This window comes from Leuresthes tenuis, unplaced genomic scaffold (genome assembly GCF_036924035.1).
Source record: "Leuresthes tenuis unplaced genomic scaffold, fLeuTen1.0.hap1 SCAF_16, whole genome shotgun sequence".
NCBI classification, from domain to species: Eukaryota; Metazoa; Chordata; class Actinopteri; order Atheriniformes; family Atherinopsidae; genus Leuresthes; species Leuresthes tenuis.
The window spans coordinates 19690408-19709212 of NW_027325370.1; the positions used below are offsets into that span (position 1 = coordinate 19690408).

The following is an 18805-nucleotide window of genomic DNA, read 5'->3' on the forward strand; positions in this document are numbered from 1 at the left end:
GTTGCCTTGAGTGAGCTGCTTCACCCCCACACCGACAGGAAGACAGCTATTACCTGTCAGTGGAAAAGTTTCACACCGAACTACTGTCAGGGGGAAGGGAGATCATGTATGACAGCAAATGCCTTTGGATTGTCCATACAAGTGGTTTGGAAAATAAAAATAAAAACTTACTCAATATTCAGTCTTTTGCTGCACCTGTTCCAATGAAATCAACCGAGTGTATCAAATTCTACATGCACATATTTTTTTTTATATTCATTAATATTATCTATTCTACTTCCTATAAAAAATATGGTTTAAATCATTTGGAAATGACTGCATTCTGTCGTGATTTACACTATCATAAACGTAGACTGACTGTTAACTGTAGAGTCAACATGGATTTAAAGCTTAGCTGGCAATCTGAGAAGCTTAATTTACAGGCTATTCATAGCTTTTTTGTTTGTCTTATCAGTTAACGTCCCTTCAGATCCTCCGTCTACTGTTCAGAATCCCTGGGAACCAAAGCCAAAGAGGCTTGGTTTGTTATGATAAATGTATCAATGTTACTTTAGATTCAACTCTTGGCAACAATGTGCATTGATATTTGAATAGTTGTTCCATGCAGGTATTGTGTTTACCAGATCTCATAAAAATGAAATAAATGTTTGCTCTTAAGAGGCCTAAATTTGAATTTGAATACATGAAAGGATCTCTTTATTGAGGAATCACTGCACGAGGCCTCCCTGAGTATGATGCACATGCTCAGACAAGCCACATGATGGCAGAGTGGATATATGGATCACTTTAATCAGCAGACCACGTTTAAGGACTTGAAAAAAACGTGGCTGGAGAATTCTTTACTTCTTCTTTGATATTCTCAGACTTCAGGCAAGATTCCTGTTTATTCATAGAACTGAAGAATATCAAACTAAATAAAATCTTTCAATTTGAGCAAAACCAAATATTTTATTCTAACAGGAATGCATTGGGAAAGCTACATGGTTATTCTTTTCCCCCTTTTTTGATCTTACACAATTGTATTTTGGCAAATATTAAATACTTGGAGGCCTTTTGTGCTGTATTTGAACAACATGACCAAATGGTGGTTTTGTCAGTGTATTTGTTCAGCTGAGTGGGAAATAAACCTAAGAGACTGACAATATTTGAATTAAAGAACATCCGTCAAAGAAGCGAAATGAATGAAACCAACATCATCTGAGCAATCTTGGTTAAAATGGTCTAAAAATCAGCACCAATGATATTTGCAGCTCAACATGGCTTTCTATGATATTTCTTCAAAGAAAAAACATATATTGGATACAAAATAAGTTATTAATTCTAACTATTTCTAACCCTGTATTGCAAAATTAACAATCATTCCTTGTTCTGGATGTGCATGTCAGGTTCCAGGTGAAGAATCCTTTCACAACACATTTGATGGAGTGTTGTTGAACCTGACATTTTAAACTTTGACTGTCAGGATGAGGAAGGATGGCACATGGCTGGGTGACATTTTAGAGGGGAGTGAAAATGAGCTTTTAATACAATACCTTCCACTTTGAAAGAAGCAAGCAAAAGTTGAAGAGAAGAGGACAAGTGGGAAGAGAAAAGAGCAGGAAATGAGAAGATATAGCCACACACAGAGAAAAAGAAGCAACCAGCAGAGAACACTCATCTCCACAGATAGATTCAAACATGAACTACTAAAAACGGAGATTACGTGTACAATTAGGCTTCATCTGTTGAGCAAAAGAGCACAAAGAACTGGAGGAAAGAGACCCAACAGGGCACATACATCTCCATTCATCAGCTTGCAGTCGTCCTCCATCTCATCAGCACTGTCCTCATCAGAAACGTCTCCCTCCTCTGCGTTCTCATCAATGTTGGGAGGCAGTTTCTTTCCCTAGCAGACAAAGGAACAAGTTTTACTTTAACAGCCAAAACCCTCACAGTTGGATGATGAAACGTTAAGACAGGCGGGGCCATTCCTAGTGTCACAGATCGCGTTTTACCAGGTCTCCTCCTGTATTAAATTGTAAGCATGTACAGCTAAATGTACATCGGAAATGAAATTTTGGAAATGGACATTTTTGATCTCCGTGCCGTGGAGGTCTGAAGGAACACAGTGTGGCCGAGTGGATTCGGACATCTGCACCTATTCAGTGACCTATTGAGTGATTCAACACAGGGGGAAAGCTTAATTGGTGCACATCAGGGTTCTCTGTTGTTCTCACAAACGGGTCCCCTCACTACACTCTCACACACACACACACTGTAAAAGCACTACTTTAACAAATGGCTGCACAGCTCTTAGCATGCTAGGTATTGGCAAGGTGCCTCGTCTTCAGTGGAAGCATCTGGTGTTAATAAAGCTTTATCAACATCGCTCATGTTCAACCCTTTGCTCACAGCAGGCTGCTACTCTCCTGGCTCTGTCAGTTGAAAGCCACTTTTCTAAAACTGTGGAAGGCTCCCTTGTATTGCCCACACTGTCAGGACATGAACCCCTGCTCGTTTTGGACGGGGTGCTCACGAAGAGCTGATTCATCCCTTAACCTTTAGCTCAGAGGATGTGCACCCATGATTTCAAAACAAATTTACACAAATGTTTTCCAGTTAGCCTCAGCCCAGCTGGAATTTCTGAATATTGTTTATAACTTTGTTTATTCTTCCTTTACATGGTGAAGTTTGCGGACTTATCGATCAACGATGACAATGATGTTTCTAAGCTAATGACCTTTAAAAGGGAGTGTCCCCAGGTTCTTTCACACTTTGGGGATTTTATCACCTCTGGCACATAAAATTTAAACTAATTCTTTGCCATTTCATGTTGGCATGGTATATACCTACAATGGATTTAATATAATGGTGAACCTCTCCCAAACTTCACACCCATGCATAGTTCAGGCCTGTTTCTTATTAACCTAATTAGCTGTGAACTTACAATTTGCAGGAATGTGAAATGTGTGTTAGAGTCAATAATCCTGTCCAGCATATGGGTCAGTTTGTTTCTTTTCAAACATGTTTCATGGCATTGCATGGGAGGTAAGGTCCCTTTTCTCTCTCCTTGCTATGATCAACCAAACAATCTTCTGGTTAATAAACACAGTATGACGTAAATTCCCATCTTCAAACTTCAGCACTGGCTGGTTCGAGGGGCGAATTTAGTGGATGTCTCTGCAAAGTAAGACAAAGATGTTCTGATGTAAAACAATTTCTTTCTCTTCTATTGATGATTTCTCAATTAAAAATCTTTTTTTAATCTTTAGTTATGCACATAACTATGTACATCTTTTATTATCATAATTCACTGTGACACAGACAATAATCCATATTTCTGTCAACTCGTAGCTCTGTTCAGCTGTGAATTAAAGCGAACACCCCGAAATTGCTCCCGTCCTCCAGCCATGAACGCATTTAACCAATTATTTGCGGTAAGCTGGACTCAGGTTGCTGTTTTTCGATGATAATGGTGATGATAATTCACCAATAAGCCGGGCTGTTTGTTGTTCATACATAAACAACTTGAGCTTTTCATTCCTCTGCTCAAGTTGTTTTTTCTCTCTCTCACACATCATATTTTAACTCTTTCTAATCTCATCTCTTCAATCAGCCTGCCATCTCTCGCCTTTGAAGTTACTTTGTGAGGTTCAAACTACAGATAAAAAAAACACTAAGCTGAGATAATTGCCTCAGGACTCCTCTCACTGTGAAGAGGTATCGTCCACATTTTAGAAACATTAAAACTTTGGATGTTTCATCATGTATCCTCAGTTCTGCCTTCACCTTCACAAGAATCTTGCCCCTCAGTGCTTCAGGTGAAGGCAATCTCCCAGACTCATCTGCTTTGATGGCGGACACGTCCAGTTTGTCCCCCAGGATCTCAGTCAGGTACTGGGCCATCTTCTTCTGCTGAGGAACGCTGCAGTGGTTCTCTATGGACAGGATGACTGGGTAGCTGAGAAACAATCACACCAACAGTTTGGAGTTAAAGAGCTGCATCAATGGCAGCATGAAGAAGAGTTTAGAATGTATGCATCAACTCATTCATACCCATGTAACTACTCGATTTACAGGTCTATCAGAACTTTCAGCTGATTATGAAGAAAAAACTGAAGGTTATTTGACGGTAAGTCCTCTGGAATCATTGTTAGAGCAACCACTGGCTTTGGGTTATTATGTACTATATAGTAATGTTAACACAGCTCTTTTATGCTTTTATATGCTTTTAATGAAGTAAGACAATTTAAAAGTCCTCATGAAGAGGAGGACATTTTAATCCTCTCAGATATTGCCCATGTGAAGCCTTACTTTGAGCTTTTCAATCTGCAAGTGATTTGCATTTAACAAATGAGCATGTCTGGATAAACAGCACTTTAAAGACGAAGCATGACCCATCTTCAGTCTTAGTCACATTAACAGCACTGAATACTATACATTCTACTCATTGACAACATTATGGCTGTGATAATCCAGTCTCAGTCAGATGGGGGCTTTTGATCCCAACTCTGTGGAACGGGCCTCTGTGGAGCCTGTCTTTATTTAGCCTCTTGGAAAATGTGATGCCTCTTTGATGTTAAAAGCAGCCTATCACCCTACTCCGTTTTATCCCATTATCTGTGTAAAATGTTGTCCACAAACGTGTTTTCAAAAACACAGAATGAGGGTGAAAATGCACACAAAGGGAGTGTTTCTCCCTCATTTTACTTGAAGAGACAGGATCTAAAAATAGATATTCTTTCTGCATGCGTGTCAATGGGATTATCACCTTCTAAAGCAGAATCAGTGAAGAGGAGGAGGGTGTCTGCGAAGGCTTTCATTTCTGTCAGTGTGGGCTCTTATGTTTGCGTGTGCACAGGTGCGAATACAATTTTATTTTGGTTTATAGGAATATATGTGAGCATGGTCAATTCACACATTTTAACTCGTGATTTACAGCAGCAGACAGGCAGCTGTACACCGAATCAGAGCTTCAGTACCAGCGAATTAGCCACAAAGATTTCAAACGGTTTTTGAGAAAAGTATCATTTTGTTTAAATTTGTGGGGGAAAAAAAGCTTTTTTCAAGTTACTAAGAGATTATGTCAGCCCTGGGTCTTCAGAATTTCCATCGAGGTCTAAGGTAAATGAAGCATTTCAGTCCTCTGAACGTCTCTCCTTGCTGGAGTGTTGGGGCTGCAGCACTGATCCACTGCCTACACACTCAGTTAAATCAGGAAGAGCGCTTCAGTTGTATCAACTCAAAATCTGTTCATATCAAATTTTAGTCATTTATCTATTTTTGCTATTTTCAGCACTCCCTCCCCTCATTTGTTCTGGAGCTCGCTCAGATACCACTGCTCACAGTCTTCACAGCTGAGTTTCATGCGGTCATGAACACTTGAGTTTTCATGCTGCGTTTACAAACTGTGACTATTCTATTGTAGCCATGCTGGAATAGACTATTCTTCTCAAAATTTAAAGGACCAGCTGACTTGAGCTGCAGGTTTCGCTTTTTTAATATTCTGCACCAAATTGCTACAAGCAGCAGTAAAAGTTCCCTTGTTCCATGAAATCCATACACAAACTTGTACTTTATTAAAGAACCAGACCACAGGAAATTTTGAGAGCATCTTTAAGTCTCATGTGTTCAAAGGCTGTAAACTTCTGCTTCAGACAGAGGATTAGAGACAGCCTTTCTACTTAACATTTAATGACTATGCTGCAACTGCACATCGAACACAACAAACAGTAACTAAACCAGTGTCTTAACTGGCTGATGCACATTTTCGCTTTCTTCTGCTAGGTTTTAAACAGGAACATTTAGTAATTGAACAGTTAAGGTTACAAATTAAACTCAGCATGCATTATCATCCTTGTATTCCCTCTGAATACAACATTATGTGGGTGATTTAATTTCCTATGGGAATGAATTGAAATTTAATCAAACAAATTTGATTAGATGTGGGTATCAAATATGAAAAAACCCTGCAACATGGATTAGTCTGTTTCGTCCTTGAGTCAGTCTCTGCATCCTTGTACGTAAATTATAAATGAATACAAATATTTGAAAAGGAGAGGTTTAAACTGTAAATATGAAATAAAGTGTGCACTAAGAGCGTAGAATAGCAGAGATACGGCCTAAACCTGTGAATACACAATTGTCCAAAACAATCAGTATCAAACCCGTCTCTGTACCTCTTCCTGTAATTTACTATCCATTATAAAATGTAAATATTCTCTTGATCACCAAAGATGAGAACAACCTATAAATGGAGGTCTTTACAATCACATACCATACCGATACCCACCCAGGCAGGCCTGATATCCCCAATTTCCATCCATGCTTTTCAGTCTAGCAGGCTGTGATATTCAACACTAATATATACTGACAGCATTCACATCCTTAGATTACACAGCTTGTTTTTTTCAGATGCTTATTAAAGCCAAACACACATTTTTCACGGTTTGTTAGCTGTCGCAAATGGCATGATGATCAAACATGATAGTGAGCCACTGAAGTGTTCCCAAAGCATTCTCAAAGTGAATAGATAAATACCAGGAAGATTCAGACTGGGTGCGTGTGTTTAAACGTACTCATTCTTGACGAAGGCATACTTGTTGATGGTCTCGATGACATCTCTGAAAAGGATCTTGGAGGTGAGGGTGTAACCATGGTGCACGATGGGCTCACCATCCTGACCATCCCAACAGTCAACTGTGGACAGAATGAGCAGGAAAGTAAGCAGGAGGCAATGTAGTGGGTAAATGGATAAATCTTATTAATCGGTGCATGAAGAGTTGAAAATCACATTGTGTAGGAACATGTCTGCAAAAGGAAATCAAAGCAATAGCTAAAGGCCAAGGAGGAAGTGGATGGAAGCGAGGACAAGGTATAGTAATCAGCTTTTATCGAGGTCATACAGGCTGGTCCTCACCGCAACTGATTATAAAGAGAGTCTGTCACAGAGTATGTTCAACTGTAACTGATCACAGGTGCATATGTCCACCTATTATGACTACTGTGATTTCAGTGTTGATTAAATATTAGATATCTCAAATTTAATTTTGCACAGACGCTCCATTAGGTCCAAACATGACTCTTAAAGTAAGATTTTAGTCCACCTGACCTTCATTAGGGCATGCATGTACATGTAGGAGACACAAGGAGACCTCAGTCCAGTTTGATTTCTGCTGCCTTCAGTCCTCAAGCAGAGACAGCACCAGAGTGGGTGGGTATTCTTTTTCTTCCCAGAGGCTCCTTTCTTCACAACAAACATTTATCTGCACTGTGTAGCTGAATGAGACAGTTACTGTACTCAAAAAGTTACTGTACTACCTATAAAACCCACTGAACATGCTTACTGTGTCCTGTGTGCCCTTGTGTGAATCTGTATTACTCATTCTCACATCAACCATTGAGACATACATCTTTTCAGACAGCCACAGTCTCCAACTCTGGAAAAATCCCATTCTCAGCCTCAGCAATCTAGTATAGCAACAGATAACTGACTGAGATTCCCAAGTGCATAATAATATGGATTCATTTCTAATTGGCACATGGCCAAACATATGAGTTGGACTCTATCCTGCAGGGTGGATACTTATGCAGATGCAAAGTGGGTGGCCACAGTAAAATACCAAAATTGGAACATTGGCAACTTAACAAATTGACTGAAAACCTGTTTACAGAGCTGACCATGAGAAGATGCCCGAAGAAAAACATATTGATGTAACACCAGTACACTTCACCACTGTAGACAACACTGAAATATGCAGTAACAGTGGGATAGAACCAAAGAGAAATAAAGGAACATTGAGTTTATTTATCATTCTTAATGAAGAAAGAAAATGATAATTATTGGAGCTGCTCCTGAATAAAACTGCTCCTTGTCAACCAGCAGCTGCAGTTTACAGAAGGTGGTTGTTGCCCTTTTATTAAACATATATTCAGGGTTTCGCACACTAACTTGGTTCTGCACCTCCATCCGTCTCTCTCAAAGACACACATCACAAGTGTCTATCCACTCTCTGCACACACTGGATCATTAAATATTCATTAGCTTTAAAAACTTTCAGAAGTTTTGCCCCCAAAAAATAAAAAAAATTGAAAAATAAAAAAATTTGAAAGACCCCCCCACAGCACCTAAGTCACTGTCAGTGTACGGCAGCCCCTCTACCCCTCTGCTTCAAACACAGGGAGGCAGACTTCCTATCGGTCGTTGCATTGCGGTCATGAACACGGTCGCACTCAAAATTTAGCAGCAGCAAATTTCAACCAAGTAAATGTGGCGTCTCAAGCAGTCGGATCACAGAAGTTGCACGAAAACCAGGAATATCAAGACATTAAAGGTAAGTAAAAAGAGTACAGGCAAAAAGTGCATGAGATGGAACTGGACACGACAATTTTCATTATCAGCTGAAGCCAAGTAGAATATTTGGGGGCAACCCTAGTTTTACTTTAAAGGCCTAAACTCCTCACTTGTGTTACTTTGTTGTCTGTGAACTGTCATATTCTTTGTTAATATCACCATGTCTGTGGGACAGCTAATTTCTATCTTTGGGTACAACAGAATCACGATTTAAGTACAGCATAATGCTACGAGATCACGTCTTCATCTCCAAACAAACAAACCACTTAAACCACTAAAAACTCAAATCTGATGAGGATCGTGAAAGAATTTGAACTTAAGTCAATTCAGGAGAACGTAAACACCACCAAGCCTGATGCAGAAACCACATTGGTTATTTTCCTTGTCAAGACACAGCGAGCAACAGCATATGAGTGAAGCACGTTAATCCAAAAGTATCAGCTCTGATGCTCGCTTTCAACAGCCTTGTGTAAAACGCTGTCTGTGTACTGAGTGTGTTCCACGCTGACCTTCCACACAGCGACAGCCGGCCTGCAACACCCAGGCGTACATGTCCACTCTGGACTGAGACATCAGCTGGTCACCCATCAGGTAGGTGTTGTGTGATGAGGCGATGAAGTAGTTGCACAGTGGCTGGTTCATATCCTGGATCACATTGTAGTGTTCTGGGTTGAAGATGTCACCAGCTGGGCTGCGTGTGTAATTTGTAAAACCTGAAACAAACCAAACAGGGTTGTTGTTTTTTTTCTAAATTGTAGCATATGCAAATGTTTGGGCCCCTTTCCGCTTATAAGCTTAACACCCTCAGGCAGATCCGAACAACCAATCTCTATGTTGTGTAGTCAGCCAGTGCCTGTAATGTTCCAGTTCCTTTTTCTGAGATGCCAAGTGGAAACAGCAGCAAAACAATGTCAAGTCTGCTGGAGAGCAGTGAAAAGGCTGAATGCATTTATTTTCACCTCCAAAAACTGACATCTCCCTTCTGACAATATAAAAAAATAATAATCTACACACATTGACCTTTAAGCACTGAATTTGTTCTCAGTTTGAGTCCCTTTGGACAAAATATCAGCAAGAGAATAACAAAAGTATATAAACAGGTTTGTAAAAGCGGATCCACAGCAGTGAAAGGGATCCAGTGCTGAACTCACACAAGCTTTTTTTTTTTATTATTACAACAAACACAATCTATACAATTCAGTACTGAAAGACAAAAAATGTAACTTTCATTAATCTTCACAATAAGAATTCAGATTATTTCCAAAAAAAATCTAATTACTGAAAAAATACATTCAAATGGACTCACCATCAATTCCTAAAACCCCTTGCTTCTGGTTTTCAGAGCATGGCTCAAATTTGTTGATTATCTCCAGACAATGGTCCTTGGTCACCTTGGTCATCTGTAAAATGTGGAAATACAAGTTAAAAAACACACAGCATGAACTAAAAACAGAATGATAAAACACTCTTTACCCAAGATAAATCCCCTCATAAGAGCATAAAATAAATGATGATGTTATGCGAGGTGCCTACATGTCACTGTTCTTTCCATCTTAGCTGCAGAATTCAGCTGTTTGTCTGGCCACTGCTCTTTAAAGCCCCCGTTTGATCAATCAGAAACCCATCTCTGATAATCAGTGAAAAGGGGCGGTCACTTTCCTCTGCCAGGACACTAACAAGCTGTGTCAGTGTGTCTGTGACAGTTCAAACCAGCCGAGGGACCATTGAAGCTTTAGCTTGTTTTCATTTTTGAAAATGTTCCCTCCTACATTTAAAATATCACAAAGCATTAGTGTACAATGGTTGTAAAAGGGGCTTCACTAACAACTGCTCTTATAATAATCGAGATGATAAAGTACTGTGTTTAGAGTAAATCCAGGCACATTCAGTGAAGTTTAAGTGAAATCCATTGGTAGTGGACGAGCATCATAAAGGTGCCAGGGTTCTGTCGGCTGTCTACACTGGCACACCAACACACATACACACAGTTATAAGAGCATCCGAGTTTCAATCAGTACAAGAGAGCAAAGCTTATACAACATTATACTTATTTTAACAATGTAAACACTATTCGGCAGCAACAATTTGAAAAATAGATAACATTATTGAGTATTTTCCCCATTCCTGTATACCAAGCAAGGGACCACAGTTAAGTTAAAAAGGTCCAGATCAGATATAACTGCAGCTCGGCTTACCGAGGAACCTGAACGTCTGATATGAAATGTTATTCCAGCCGATGAGAGCTACGTTTTTTTGTCCAAATCAGAAGTCTGAACTTGACAGTTGAGGCACAGGACAGCTCAGTGATCACCGGCTGTGCTCATCTACAGTGGAAGCCATTAATGGTTGCGAAACATTTCATCACAACCCATCAGGCGGCCGTCGAGCCAACAACAAGAAACCACTGGCAGGTAAAAGCAGGTGTGAAACTGACTCTTAATGAAACAGTCGACAGAGAAGCAAAAAAATTAAAAATTAAAACCTCCTTTCAACTGAGAAGCCTTTTTTTTGGCAGTAAATTATTTGTATAAAACATTCTCAGCATCTAAAAATGATTTCTGAGGGTCAGTAGCAAACAGACCTGATTTTTTTATGTTTAGGCAGTTAATTCCACTTTAAATTTTTACTGTACCAATAGAGCATATCAAAGCAGAAGAAATCAAAACTCTTCAATATGAAATCATATCGTTAGCATCCATCCACACCAACCTTATCCTGTTCACAATGTCATTAGTGGTAATGCACATCCAGAACAGGCTGCTAATCCTGTCCAGAAAGTCAGGAAACCACTCACACTCAAACAAAGTCCATTTTCAATCATCCAATAATGTCTTATTTGAGTTAAAATGCAGACACCAACACAATGTGAGGTTAATGATACAAACAGACAGCTCTGCTGGATCTTGGCATCAATTTAAACAAATTACTTCACAAAACTGCCCCCAACACTGCAACGGAAGGAGGAAAACAGACTTATTCTCAATGCCAGAACTCCATGCTGAAAATAAGTGGAGATAAATAGCCCGGGTGGAGCTGACATGTTGCTGTTCAAACACAGCCTTCTGTTTTAATGTGAAACTTCCACTCATTAAAACAGCCTGCCAGAGTGCAAATTAGCTGAAGGCGCACACCCCGGGTGTTTAAAGAAAATGAGGTGCTATGTCCATTAGCCCTGCTTTATTTTTTTTTCCTTTCAGGCGACTATTTCATTATGGGGAAGATGCACTTCATCCAAAAATCCCCTTGGCAACTTCAACTTGAGAGTTGTGATTGTACTAAGGCCAATTCATCTGCAGGGCTCCAGTGTCTTCAATTCTCTTTCACTTTTCCTTTTCAATTAACCTTTGAAACTCCCGGAGTTTCAGTAGAGGCCCATGATGTAGAGTAGAGGCCCCAACAAATGATTAGTGCCTTTGGCTTTTAATAGGCCAAAGACTGGCTACTTCTGAAATGGTTACACATTTATTGGGATGATGATATTTACATCGTATATAAAGTAAACTCAGAGAAACACCTGTTTTGTTGGGTAATTGCATAGGAAATGACAGGAGAACACATGCAACCCTTGACTTTTGCAATGTAATAGAAACAAAGAAGTGGAGGTGGTGGGGGAGCGAGGGTTTTTGATTTCTTTGCAGTTCTTTTGACTGTGACTGATATCTAAAAGTCACCACCAGGGGAGGTCTACAGGCATGGGCAGGCGCTACCAAAGGCCCAGATAATGACTCCTTTACCTCGGGAGACATGAATAAAATCTATCAGGACAACATAAAAAATGTGCTGACAACGATAACAATGAGCTGAGCCTCCACCATGAAAATTCCACCGCTTAGCAAACCCCAGTAAACACAAAGAAAGAGCACCACCCTTGACAATCCTTGTGCAGGATCACGTTCACTAAACGTATTACGCCTTTTACTTCCTCTGCGAGAGAGCGACCACCAGTGATTGGACAGTAAGTCCAGGCTTGTAGGGAGGGGGGAGAGTACCATTTTGATTTCAATCATCATTGAAAGGCAAAATCTTACTTAAAAATAAGATATTTTTCATCCCTTCACACAAAACAGGATACCACCAATAAACAGAAATGAGAGAAATAAACAGAAATGAGAGAAATGAGTTAAACCATAACAGGGGAGAGCGGAGAGGACATTCAGAGACGGTAAAGCTTGAATTCGGACAGTAAGGCAGAGGTTTGATGCCAGCTTTGATTGCTACAGCAGTCTGTTTTAATGGCTAATGCAGATCTAACCTGTGTTTAACATCTTGAATATGAATCTTGATATGTTTCAGGAATCTGCCACAAAATGTGCAGCTCATCATTCAGCTCACAGAGCCGGAGCTTTACTCCAACGCTCTACTTTCAGACTTTTGGAACAGCTCCAGGCCAGCAAGTATTGATCACTAGTAGCTAACCAGGCCAGTAATCAAAAAACTATTTAATGATTTGAACATTAGGGGGAAGAATGTGATGTTCTTTAGATATACACTTGACAGAGGTTTACATACGCCAATATAGAAGTCTTTAAATGTTCAACCAGGTTACAGATTTCATATAAACTGCAGTTCCGAACAGCTTTATTGATAAGGGCAAATATAACAAATTGTAATTATTGCAGAAGTTTAAAATATTCTATATTTGGCAGTATGGACCTGTTCTAGCACCTCCCTGCCCTCTCATGTGCAAATGTCAAAATGCCTGAGGCAGGGAGAGCAGCAAAGTACAGAACAGAGGATAATCAATGACAACAGATACAGTTGAAAAGGAGTTAATGAGCTGGAGGCAGCTTGCAGGAGGAGGCAGCAAAAGAAGGCAAACTAAAGCAACTAGATTCGACATACAAATTAAACTTGAAATACGTGTTGATACATTATTGAACATGAGGGCAAAGTCGATCATTTACAATAAAAAGCAGATTTTTGATAGTCAAGCTTTTAATGGACAGTGACAAATCTGTCAGGCTTTAGGAGGCTGTTTTCAAACACTGCGTTGGTTTCAGAGCACCATTTTTAAAAAAGCACCTTAAGTCACAATAGGTTCAAAGAGTGATGTAATGAGATTTGACAATAAAATGTTTAGAGGAGATTCAGATGATCAGCCTATGTGTGCTGGTGGTGAGATCAGTTGACGTGGGCTCGTCTTGTGGCATCCTGGGTGGTTTTTGCTTAGAAACCAATTCATGCAGAAAAGCAGGGAGAGAGGAGGGAAAAGGTCCAAACAGTCATAGGAAGCAAAAAAATTAACCTCAATGCTTTTCCAGTGCTTCCATGTACAATTTAACAAAGAGACAGCAGCGGCAAAAGAGAAAAAGAAAAGAAATGCCACAGAGTGGATCCTCAGAGGAGACTGGGACTCGACTTCGCTGCCAGCTGCCACAGCTGAGAAACAACATGGATCTGAGAGTTATGGGAGCAGCATTTCTTTTTCTGGGCGTCTTTCTGGAGAGGGAATGAAGTCTTCACGAATGGTTTCTCTGCTTTTTTTTTGGATGATATCGGGAGGCCATTGCTGCAGATGAAATGACTATTTCTGGTTGACATGTTAGAGCTTCAAAGAAGCTTTTTGAGGAGGCGGCTGAGGTAGTTTGTGTAAACCAGCTTAAATAGACCAATTGTATGAGATTCCTCAATTGAATGAGTAGCATGTCAAGCTTGTTCACGTCACATAAAAGGCAGTATCATGAGGACAAATTTATGTGGATATACTGAAACAACATCCCAAGATAAGGCAGGAAGTTATTAAGAGGTCTTACAAATCGATGATAATGCCAAGTCCTTCTTGAGTTGTGACAAAATGGCAACCGGAAAATAAAGTCAAAGTGTTGGAATGGTCATTAAAAAGTCCTGACCTAATACAGATGGAAAATTGCTATGCAGAATGAAGCGAGAAGTTGGCCTCCAATCTGGCCCCAGTTACAATACTTCTGTTTGAAAGTACAGGCCACAATTCCAGCTGTATGTGTGGAAAAATTATGGAAAAATTCTATCGATTTGATGCCAATAGTACCAAAACATGTCTGATCCAGGTGGAATGTGATCAAGCACATAAAAGCCTGAAAATTAATCATTCTCTCCATAGTCATTTAGATATTTCGTATTGTATGGTCTCCCTGTTATGAACCATCTGTATCAGAATGCAGCAATGTTTGTAGGACAGTTTTAAACAATTCAAAAGCAAGCTCCGCCAAATCCTCTTTTAAGACCTAATATAACACGAGAAACCCTACGAGCCTTCACTAGAACTACTGGGAATTTTCAAAACCCTGTCGTGTTCCCTTACAAGTGATCAGCAATGTTAGTCGAGTTGGGGTGGGTTGTGCTTTTTAAGATGTAGCATTTCATTTTTAATGCACCCTCGAAGCTACAGGGATCTTTCGCTGTTTCTACTGCAACAAAACACCCAAACTCCCAGGTTATACTTTCAGCTTTAAATAAAAAGGAATAATACACTAAACAAAAAAATACAGCATCTTTTGCTCATCTGTATCCCTCTGATAATGCAATAATAAATGAGTGAAGTCTAACAGCCCCAGGAAGTACCTTCTGCTCAGTCTCCAGGAAACGGGCAAGGTCGTCTGTGTCGAGGTGGTCTTTGTGGTTGCTGTAGGTGAGCATGAGGAGGTACAGATCCCTGCGGGTTGACATCATCTTGTAGAAGGAGCAGAACTCCTCAAAACCCAGTGTCCCCTGGTTGTCATCTGTGTCAGCCTCCTGCGGACCAGGAAACAACAACAAACAAGCTTTAGTTTGCTAACATCGGCTTTATATGAAAGTTACAGACTTTTGACAGATTTTCAAAATGTACAGCGAGACTTGAAAATATGCTGGGATGCTGTGTCTACAGTCAGGTTTCAGTTTAATAGTATTACAATATCAAATCATTCTAATACTTCAACGTTTATTATTCTATACTTAATATTCTATTATTTGCAAGTGATTTAAGTTAAAAATGGCTTAGTTCTGACACATGATTGGCTGCTAAGTGAGAGGACAACAATACTACAGCTAATAGCTTTATTAGCACTTAAACAGGGCAAAGTTATTACTGTTAACAAAAAGCCATGATTCCAACCTGGAAGTGAGCTTCACTAATGTTGTTGCACACTCAAAGTGCTTCACACTACATGCCACATTCCACCATTTACACATACATTCATACAACACTTCTTCTGATAGGTTTGTTACTTTTTCTTTAGGTTAGTAAGTTTGAATTGAAAAAAAATATGGTACTTCAGACCATAGGCTGTATAGACGGTTGCATCAGACAGAAGGAGTTTGTCTTCTGGTCCAGAAGAGCGTTCTACAGTAAGCTTAACGAAATATGTAAACTCTCAGTAAAATAAGCTGTGACATTTGCATTTTCATAAGTCGCCAAGAAAACAGACACGAGTGAGCAAAGTCATTCTTAGAGGATAATCCAAACACCAAATAATTTGAAAAGTTGTGTTTAGTGGAATTGTAACGAGCAAAAACAAGACTGTCTGTGGACTTTGTACAAAGCTGCAGTCTTACTTTAGCGCTCCAGCGACTCTGCAGACTCACCTGCTAACTCAGCATCCACATGGCACCCAACCACTTACTGTACAAGCTCGTCAAAGTCAGTTGGTCAGCATCTTCTAACTGTTTCAAGAACTTACGATAGAACTGGAGTCATACATAAAAATTCAAATCTGACTACAAACCCATCACATGGTACAGCTGTATAGCACCCCACGGGAAAACATTGGGCCAACACAAACAGACTGGGATAACATACTTGTTTTAACCACAAACAGACTGATATTACTGACCACATGTGCTTCTGTGACAGTCACAACATTTCAGACTCAAAGAAACTTGACAGTTATGGTCTGTACTGAGGAGCTGAGAGGAAGCCACATACCTGTCCAGGTAGGAGCACAGCACACAGGATGAATTTAACATTAAAAACATTAAGAAGCAGCTAATGTAACCAACCACATTAGCATTTACCTTGTTTAGAAAATAATAAGTTGCGGAAAAAAGTTGCAGAAATTAATGAATTATAGTAGGAAATCAATTTAAAAAACAGAACCAGCCTTCAGATCAAAACATTAAACATGCACTTAGAGCATATACTTCCATTCCAAAAGTGTTTTCAAATTAAATTTTGTTGAAGAACACTTTTTTTTGTATCATATACAGTAAAATGTGAGATGTCCAGTGTGCAAGCATAGCTGCATTTAATTGGATATTCATCCAAATAAATATAGTTTGAGTAGAGATGTACCCAAATGATGTGGCAATTAGTATTAATTATCTTTAAATATAGAACTTTTCTTCTTCCTTGTGAGACAAGCCCCATTGTTGCCATCACCCTGTTGGTAGTACAGAAGGTTTGGGGAAGATGACCCAGTAATGAAGGCCTCATTTCCATTGATTAGAGGAAGAAGTTTTTTCAAAAATTATAAAAAAAATGTCACTGCTGGTTTTTGTTTCTTAATGGCTCGTTTTAACTGAGAACATTTATTGAGTTTGAATATTCAGTCCTGATTGTTTCTGTGTGTCTGGATCTAACTTTCATTCGAATTTGCTGCTCATATTATGATAATTGTTTTGGCTTTTGAGTTGAAATGAGCTGGAAAGACTGCCTGTCCATTTGTACTGGAGTGAGATTAATGAGAGCACGGCAGCATGTCACATTGTGACCCATGTAATCCCTGCCTCAGTTTACTGAGGCCAAACATATGCCACGCAGCACTTGAGGCAGTGCAGTTCTGTAGGGCGATGACGTCTGTGCCAGTTGGAGCTTGGCCCCTGAATAGCTCAGTGCAGTTTACACACTGAGCTCAGCACGGGACGAAAAGGATGACATCTCTGAAACTGGACTGACTGAGATTTTGTAAACGTGGAAACACTGTCAACGTAGTGAGGAAATACTTCATAAAAAAAGAAAGACTGAAATCGCACTGTAAAGAGGAGACAATGAGATGTAAACTGAAAGAGTGGATTACAAACAGTGAAGCACACTTGGACCACTGTGACCGAATACTAGAGATGAAACTAAACTAAAGTATCAGGAAGATACGGTGAAATAAAGTATATTCAGTGTGTAGTCTGATCATGTCCACTTAAAATCCTGTTGAAATCACATTCAGTCTTACCATTTGTAAGTTTTTTTTTAATCCATATTATTAATTTTTTTAATACAGGCTTTTGGATGAATCATAAAAGTTTGTTTTCTTTGTCAGTTGGCAGGAGGGATGCTGTGACCATCTGCTTTAACCACAGCACAATGCTACCCTTGCAACTTGGCATGACATTTCATTGCCTTCATCAAAACACTGCATCTATCTGCACAGAGGGATGTATGGTACTTCAATTCATGCAAGAAGCAGGGGTCACCATCAGGCAGGATGACTGCCTTGCAGGACCAATGAATATGAGTCCCGTAACACTAAGAGCCTTTTCACACATGAAACACAAAACAATGTCTTCATCAATGTGATAAAGCCACAGAATCCACTAAATCAACTTTCTGTTAAAGTTCCTCGAGCTTCAGATTCAGATATGACAGAGTGTGATGGACAGAGCCTGCACAGATAGTTGCTATTAATGCCAGCTTGGATAGTACACAGTTGGGTATATCCATCCATCCATCTATTACAATCTGCTTCAGGTCATGGAGGCAACAGGTCCAGGAGGGAAACCCAAACAGCCCTTTCCCCAGCCACACTCTCCAGCTCCTCCTGATGAAGCCCCAGTCCGTCTGTCCATCTGTGGACAGACATAACTAAACTCTGAGGCAGAGACTTATCCCTGAGCCAGAGGAAGCACTCCACTTTTTTCTGGTTAAGAACCAGAGGCTCATATTTGGGCCCTGGGTTTGGACGGGTTGGGTATGCCAGTCTTTAAAGAAGTAGATTTTATTGTTATTCATTGACAGCATTCAGTGTGACAAAGGCACTGGAGTTGTGTAAAATCGAGCTGGTGAAAGGAGGCAGCTGAAAATAACACTTTTCTGGATGTTGAAAGGTCAGTATTATACTTGTGAGGATCTTATTGTAACCTAACAACACTGATCAACTTTAGGATAAACATGTTTACTTCACCTCCACATGGAGACTTCTGTTTTCCAAAAGGGAAGCTGCACCACCATATAAAATTCCTTCAGTCTCTCTAGAGTTCCAGTTTTCCAAAGTGCACTTTGTAAGCCACATTTTTTTTAAGGGACGAGACTCCGTTGAAAATAATCATATTCAATCAGACACAAGAGAGGCTGCAGTTTACTTTTATATTTAATAATGCACATTACTCTGAACAGTGGCTCATAAGTCAAATCAACACACTGTTTTATAATGAGACGGCAGCAGTTCAGACTTGTGCTGTGTTGAAAGCGATATGAATATGTTGCTAAGCATGACATTTTTTACAGAGAAGCAATTCACAAATGACACCTACATGCTCAGCTGCCACCATATTGATGGGAAGTATTTCTGAAAGAGACTTAAAAGA

General features: G+C 39.7%; 1 protein-coding gene across 3 annotated transcripts in view; it reads right to left on the bottom strand.

Annotated features, from left to right (window-relative positions):
- Positions 1 to 18805, bottom strand: part of plch2a (phospholipase C, eta 2a) — a 167426-nt gene that overhangs the window by 22288 nt on the left and 126333 nt on the right. For all 3 annotated transcript variants that reach the window (XM_072366619.1, XM_072366620.1, XM_072366621.1), the window contains exons 5-10: positions 14873 to 15043; positions 9639 to 9732; positions 8842 to 9045; positions 6558 to 6678; positions 3769 to 3940; positions 1778 to 1885 (exon numbers count right to left, since the gene is read on the bottom strand). In XM_072366619.1, coding sequence (XP_072222720.1) covers positions 1778 to 1885; positions 3769 to 3940; positions 6558 to 6678; positions 8842 to 9045; positions 9639 to 9732; positions 14873 to 15043 — 870 coding nt within the window. The remainder of the gene's footprint in view (positions 1 to 1777; positions 1886 to 3768; positions 3941 to 6557; positions 6679 to 8841; positions 9046 to 9638; positions 9733 to 14872; positions 15044 to 18805) is intronic.